General features: G+C 42.5%; 1 protein-coding gene across 1 annotated transcript in view; it reads right to left on the bottom strand.

The window, feature by feature from the left end:
* LOC110278678 (uncharacterized) overlaps window positions 1-4,975 on the bottom strand; it is a 13,142-nt gene extending 8,167 nt beyond the window's left edge. Inside the window, exons 1-6 of the mRNA XM_052258383.1 lie at window positions 4,483-4,975; window positions 3,768-3,901; window positions 3,290-3,705; window positions 3,116-3,218; window positions 792-853; window positions 564-678 (exon numbers count right to left, since the gene is read on the bottom strand). Of these exons, the coding sequence (XP_052114343.1) occupies window positions 579-678; window positions 792-853; window positions 3,116-3,218; window positions 3,290-3,705; window positions 3,768-3,901; window positions 4,483-4,975 (1,308 nt within the window). The 3' untranslated portion in view covers window positions 564-578. The remainder of the gene's footprint in view (window positions 1-563; window positions 679-791; window positions 854-3,115; window positions 3,219-3,289; window positions 3,706-3,767; window positions 3,902-4,482) is intronic.
* Between the last annotated feature and the right edge of the window lie 2,759 nt (window positions 4,976-7,734).

Genomic DNA, 7,734 nt, shown 5'->3' with positions numbered 1-7,734 from the left:
ATTTTGTAGAAATTTCGGCAGCACCTCCCCTAAAACTTGGACTTTTGCCACCCGGTTCGGGTCCCAACTAAACCATTTCTCATTCCTTTTCAACAGCTCAAAACCAGAAATCAATTTAAAGCAAGCTAAATCCAACAATCGCCTCAGTGGCGTATCTCAAGGATACCATTTCAAATCAACTCAATATCAATCGATATAACTCATTTCCAAAGCTTTAAAGATACGGTTCAATAACAAATCATTTGTCCAAAACCAAATCAATTAAAATAAACCAGGCTGAATTCAAAAGTGCATTCGACTTTTCACATCATTGAAACAATTGACTCAATTCAAACCAATCCTCAACGGTTTAAACTCAGATTTCAAATCTTAAATAATCAACTTCAAAACATTATATTTCACAAAGCCGCACAACAACTCAGCCAAACCAACATCCATAATCATTCAAGTCAATCAAATAATACATAAGGCAGATACAATCACCAAATACACAATATCTCACATCAGTATCCATATGTAATAATTCCAATACATAAAACATAGTTTTTGGAAAGCGCCCCTACCTCAAAATGCAAATTTCATAACCCAAACGCTTCACCGAGTCCTTTTCGCCTCCACCCAAAATCAAAGGCAGCTTCAAAGCACAGCCCACACATTTTTGCAGCAGCATAAACAGCTCTAATTTACAATAAGCAACCTCGGTTACTAAACCCTAAGAACATTTATTTCGTAAATGCATTAATACACGTACAGAACAATAACGCGAGGATTTCCGAAACATAAATACCTACTCGGATAACAAAACGAGGCGGCTACAACTCCGAGCACAGAATACAAGCACGAATCCACAACCCTATGATGGACAACACCGCAATGCCTCAGCATAAGCTTACAGAGCAGCGACAAAAGGCCTTTCAACTCAGAAATTCTTACCAAAACAGAGGACTCGGTGGCTGTTTCCAGTGACAGAGGCGACGAAGGCCAGGTGCGGTGACCCCCAGTGGCTCTTTCTCCCTCTACGCGACTCAAATGACTGCTGCAGCAACAAGTCGTGACTATGGCATTCTCAGAATTCAAAAGAAATAGAATCCATTAACAAGACCTTACCAACAGTGTTCTTCCGGCGACGAAAATGGCGTTCCCCGGCAGCCAGGCAAGGCGGCGCAGTTCCAGATAGCGGAGGTGATAGGGAGCACTGTGGGTATAGCAAACAGCAGCGGTGGCTCCCCAGCTTGCCCTCTGTTCGTGTTCTCTCTCTCGCTCAGACCAGATCGGCAGCGGTTGGGCTCACCAGCAACGACGGCGAGGCCACGCTTCTCCTCGCGACGGCGTCCTCCATCAATGGCGTCAGGGCTCGACAGCAATGCTGGCGACGTGAAAAGGGCTCCGACGCGGTGGCTGGACCTTAGCTCGGCCTCAAATCCGCTCTCTCCTTCGTGCGTCTCTCCTTCCCGCGCGGTTTCCTCGGCGCTGGTGCAGACGGCGACGCAACGTGATGGCTGTCCTGGGCGGCGCAGCGGCGACTAGGGACTGGATGCGACTCCAGTGGTGACGGCGAGGCAGAACGGAGACCAGCAGTGGCTACCCCGTCTCGCGTGCCCTGGCTCGCGCTCTTCCTCTCTTTGTGAAGCGGCGGCAATGGTGGCTCCTTACCGGCGCCGTTCCTCCCGTCTCCCCTCTCCTTCTTCCCGTTTCCTCCTAACCCTTTTCTTTCTTTTGCTTCATTTTACAGCCGTTGCTGCATTTTGGTTTGGGAAAGGGAAGGCGTTTGTTTGCTGCTGGGTTGGGTGAGAAAAACCGGGTCGGGTAACGGGTCGTTGGGTTAGGGTTTTATTTTCAAAAATTAGGGTTAAGGGTAATTTGGTAATTTTAATTAAAATTAGGAATAATATAATAATTGAAATCCAATTTAAATCCAACACTATTTGTATATAGAAAAATACTATTTACTCATCAATTTCACAAATTATTTTCAATAAAATGCCCAAATCCAAAAATTAGAAATAATATACTTAATTTCTTCATTTTCCAAAATAGCAGTAATAATATTTAAAATATTACTTATCTAATCCAAATCATATAAAATCTTTATTATTTCATAACTATCAACTTTATAATTCAAATATAGAAAATAATCCAATAATTATAAAATTGGATAATAATCATAACTTATCTCAAATCCAATAAATCAAAACTTGCCTTAATTATCTATAAAAACTTGGACTTTTGCCACCCGGTTCGGGTCCCAACTAAACCATTTCTCATTCCTTTTCAACAGCTCAAAACCAGAAATCAATTTAAAGCAAGCTAAATCCAACAATCGCCTCAGTGGCGTATCTCAAGGATACCATTTCAAATCAACTCAATATCAATCGATATAACTCATTTCCAAAGCTTTAAAGATACGGTTCAATAACAAATCATTTGTCCAAAACCAAATCAATTAAAATAAACCAGGCTGAATTCAAAAGTGCATTCGACTTTTCACATCATTGAAACAATTGACTCAATTCAAACCAATCCTCAACGGTTTAAACTCAGATTTCAAATCTTAAATAATCAACTTCAAAACATTATATTTCACAAAGCCGCACAACAACTCAGCCAAACCAACATCCATAATCATTCAAGTCAATCAAATAATACATAAGGCAGATACAATCACCAAATACACAATATCTCACATCAGTATCCATATGTAATAATTCCAATACATAAAACATAGTTTTTGGAAAGCGCCCCTACCTCAAAATGCAAATTTCATAACCCAAACGCTTCACCGAGTCCTTTTCGCCTCCACCCAAAATCAAAGGCAGCTTCAAAGCACAGCCCACACATTTTTGCAGCAGCATAAACAGCTCTAATTTACAATAAGCAACCTCGGTTACTAAACCCTAAGAACATTTATTTCGTAAATGCATTAATACACGTACAGAACAATAACGCGAGGATTTCCGAAACATAAATACCTACTCGGATAACAAAACGAGGCGGCTACAACTCCGAGCACAGAATACAAGCACGAATCCACAACCCTATGATGGACAACACCGCAATGCCTCAGCATAAGCTTACAGAGCAGCGACAAAAGGCCTTTCGACTCAGAAATTCTTACCAAAACAGAGGACTCGGTGGCTGTTTCCGGTGACAGAGGCGACGAAGGCCAGGTGCGGCGACCCCCAGTGGCTCTTTCTCCCTCTACGCGACTCAAATGACTGCTGCAGCAACAAGTCGTGACTATGGCATTCTCAGAATTCAAAAGAAATAGAATCCATTAACAAGACCTTACCAACAGTGTTCTTCCGGCGACGAAAATGGCGTTCCCCGGCAGCCAGGCAAGGCGGCGCAGTTCCAGATAGCGGAGGTGATAGGGAGCACTGTGGGTATAGCAAACAGCAGCGGTGGCTCCCCAGCTTGCCCTCTGTTCGCGTTCTCTCTCTCGCTCAGACCAAATCGGCAGCGGTTGGGCTCACCAACAACGACGGCGAGGCGACGCTTCTCCTCGCGACGGCGTCCTCCATCAATGGCGTCAGGGCTCGACAGCAATGCCGGCGACGTGAAAAGGGCTCCGACGCGGTGGCTGGACCTTAGCTCGGCCTCAAATCCGCTCTCTCCTTCGTGCGTCTCTCCTTCCCGCGCGGTTTCCTCGGCGCTGGTGCAGACGGCGACGCAACGTGATGGCTGTCCTGGGCGGCGCAGCGGCGACTAGGGACTGGATGCGACTCCAGTGGTGACGGCGAGGCAGAACGGAGACCAGCAGTGGCTACCCCGTCTCGCGTGCCCTGGCTCGCGCTCTTCCTCTCTTTGTGAAGCGGCGGCAATGGTGGCTCCTTACCGGCGCCGTTCCTCCCGTCTCCCCTCTCCTTCTTCCCGTTTCCTCCTAACCCTTTTCTTTCTTTTGCTTCATTTTACAGCCGTTGCTGCATTTTGGTTTGGGAAAGGGAAGGCGTTTGTTTGCTGCTGGGTTGGGTGAGAAAAACCGGGTCGGGTAACGGGTCGTTGGGTTAGGGTTTTATTTTCAAAAATTAGGGTTAAGGGTAATTTGGTAATTTTAATTAAAATTAGGAATAATATAATAATTGAAATCCAATTTAAATCCAACACTATTTGTATATAGAAAAATACTATTTACTCATCAATTTCACAAATTATTTTCAATAAAATGCCCAAATCCAAAAATTAGAAATAATATACTTAATTTCTTCATTTTCCAAAATAGCAGTAATAATATTTAAAATATTACTTATCTAATCCAAATCATATAAAATCTTTATTATTTCATAACTATCAACTTTATAATTCAAATATAGAAAATAATCCAATAATTATAAAATTAGATAATAATCATAACTCATCTCAAATTCAATAAATCAAAACTTGCCTTAATTATCTTTAATAAAATAATTTCTAAAATTAAGGCTGTAAATAACTATATGATTTGGGACTTACTCAAAAAGACTTTTCAAAGGTTTTGGGTCTTACACTTTTCGTCAAGCTCACGAAGTTCATTCTCAACAACTTTCTCATTTTCACCCTCTTGGTCATCCATCTCTTTAACAATATGGTAGCATAACTTGTTATGGTCTTCTTCTCGCACTTCCGCTACCACTTCATCGATTACATCACATCGGAGAACAGAATGCTCTTCGGGAGGATGCTTCATGGCTTCTTCTAAATTGAACTTGATAGTCTTGTCACCAACCTCAAAGGAATATATGCCGGTGAAGGCATCTAACTTGAATTTAAAGGTCTTAAGGAAGGGTCTACCAAGTAGAACGGAGGATGAGCTTCTATTTTCTGTTGGAGGCATTTCAAGGATGTAAAAGTCAACCGGAAAAACCAAATCCTCGATCGCCACAAGTACATCTTCGGCTATTCCTGTTACCGTGATCACACTTTTATTGGCTAAGGCAAACCTCACCGCCGACTTCTTTAATGGAGCTAAATTCAACCACATAAAGATAGAAAGCGGCATGATGCTTACACAAGCTCCAAGGTCACATATACAATCATGAAAAGTGCGTCCACCAATACAACAAGACACCAAACAAGGCCCAAGGTCACCACATTTGGAATAGGTTTCATCAAGGAAGAAATTGAACTACCCAAGGATAATGTCTCCAATTCTCCTATCCTATCCTTGTGTGTACACAAGTCTTTCAAAAATTTTGCATACTTTGGAATTTGTTGAATAACATCAAGAAATGGTATGGTTACCTCAACCTTCTTGAACACTTGAAGCATGTTCAAATTAAATTCAGGTGTTTTCTTTGCTTTCTTCACCATGGAAGGGAATGGAATAGGGATGGACTCATCCACTATAGCTTTCCTCTTGGGTTCCTTAAGGTTTACTCCTTCTTCCTCATGCCTTTTGTCTACCTTCCCCTCTTCATGTGGAGCTTCAACAACCACTTCTTCCTAATGAATGTCCTCCAAGACCCTTGGAGTATCTCCTCCAATGTAGTTCCTGACCGTAGAGTGATGGCGTTGAGACCTCCCTTTGGGTTTGGTTGGGGTTGGGATGGAAGGTTAGAAGAACTTGAGGGTTGGTTGGTGTTGTTGTTGGAGGTGGGGGGTTAGTTTGACATGACCATCTTCGAAAGCATGTTGGTGAGGTTAGCCAATTGAGCGCCCAAGGCATCAAATTGAGCCTTGTTGCTCTTATCTCGTTTCTCCATAGCGGTTCTAAGCTCGTCAACTTGATTGGTGGGAGATGGAGAGGTTTGGTTGGATTGTTGTCTATGGTGTAGTGCTTGGTACTTGGTGTAGTTGTTTTGGTTTTGGTTGGAGTGACTTTGGTTGGCTTGGTAGTTAGTGTTGTTATGGTGGTATTGAGATGAAGATTGGTTGTTGTTGTGATGAGAAGAAGAGTTGTTCCATCTTTGGTTTTGATTGCTCCCTTGTGCATTATCCCTCCACCCTTGATGTTGATTACTACCATGAGGGTAGTTGTTTTGGCCTTGAGAAGGATAGGGTGGACGGTTATTGTAATTCACATTGGCCACTACAAGGGCATGTTCCTCTTGAATTTGATGGCATTAATCGGTGTAATGTGTAGTGCTAGAGCACAAACCACAAATCCTAGGAGGGCCTTCAAGTTGAGCAACTAGAGGTGGAGCTTGGATGGCTTGGATGGAGTAGAATTCCTTTTTATCATTTTGTATTTACGTGAGGATGGTGGTCATATCCCCAAGTGCTTTGGTTAGGCTTAATTCGGAAGGGGACGGTTCTACCACACCCTTGAGAGGATTACTTTTCACCCTTGTATGTTGTGTAGCTTCGGCAACATCCTTTATCAAATTCCAAGCTTCTCCCTCTGTATTGTTTTTCAAAAGGGAACCACCGCTAGAAGCGGTAAGCAATCTTCTATCTTCCACACAAAGACTTCCGGTGAAGTAGCTAATGAGCAAGTGAGTGTTCATTCCATGCTGTGGACAACATTCCAATAGCCTCTTAAACTGAGACTAATACTCGTACAAACTCTCTTGGTCTCTTTGCATTATACCCGAAATCTCTTTCCGGATGTAGTCGGTCTTCTCCGGTGGGAAGAATTTATCTAAAAACTCTCTTCTCAAGAAATCCCAATTGGTCACAATCTCATCCAGTAGCAAATAAAACTATGTCTTTGCTTGCCCTTCAAGAGAGAAAGGGAAGGCAAAAACCATGATAGCCACCTCATCGGCTCCATGCCTTCGAGCCATAGAACAAGCAACTTGAAAATCCTTTAGATGTCGGATGGGGTCTTGACCCGGCAACGCATGATACTTAGGTAGTAGATTTATCAAGCTACTCTTCAATTCAAAGTTTGGATCAAGGTTAGGATACCTTGCTTGCAACGGTTGAAGTATGATATCCGGAGCTCCTTGCACATGCAAAGTGATCCGGCGTGGCTCCGCCATGTATGGTTCACCTGTAGGATGCAAAAATGTATTAGTAGTGCCAACAGAAGAATAGGAAGTAGCGAACTTGATGAGCGGATAATTTATACGCTTTTTGGCATTGTTTTCAGTATGTTTTTAGTATGTTTTAATTAGTTTTTACTATATTTTTATTAGTTTTTAGTTAAAATTCACTTTTCTGGACTTTACTATGAGTTTGTGTGTTTTTCTGTGATTTCAGATATTTTCTAGCTGAAATTGAGGGTCCTGAGCAAAAATCTGATTCAGAGGCTGAAAAGGACTGCAGATGCTGTTGGATGCTGACCTCCCTGCACTCGAAGTGGATTTTCTAGAGCTACAGAAGCCCAATTGGCGCGCTCTCAATGGCGTTGGAAAGTAGACATCCTGGACTTTCCAGAAATGTATAATAGTCCATACTTTGCCCGAGATTTGATGGCCCAAACCGGCGTTGCAAATCAGCTTCAGAATTCCCAGCGTTTAACGCTGGAACTGGCATAAAAATTGGAGTTAAACGCCCAAACTGGCATAAAAGCTGGCGTTTAACTACAAGAGAAGTCTCTACATGAAAATGCTTCAATGCTCAGCCCAAGCACACATCAAGTGGGCCCGAAAGTGGATTTTTATGTCATTTACTCATTTCTGTAAACCCTAAGCTACTAGTTATCTATAAGTAGGACCTTTTGCTATTGTATTATAATCTTTTTGATCACTTTAGATCTTAGGATCATCTTTGGACGTCTAGTTCTTAGATCATTGGAGGCTGGCCTCTCGGCCATGCCTAGACCTTGTTCTTATGTATTTTTAACGGTGGAGTTTCTACACACCATAGATTAAG

The sequence above is a fragment of the Arachis duranensis genome, chromosome 3 (assembly GCF_000817695.3).
Source record: "Arachis duranensis cultivar V14167 chromosome 3, aradu.V14167.gnm2.J7QH, whole genome shotgun sequence".
Taxonomy (NCBI): domain Eukaryota; kingdom Viridiplantae; phylum Streptophyta; class Magnoliopsida; order Fabales; family Fabaceae; genus Arachis; species Arachis duranensis.
Note: the sequence above shows the minus strand (reverse complement) of the source record. Positions and strands in the feature narration are given on the sequence as shown.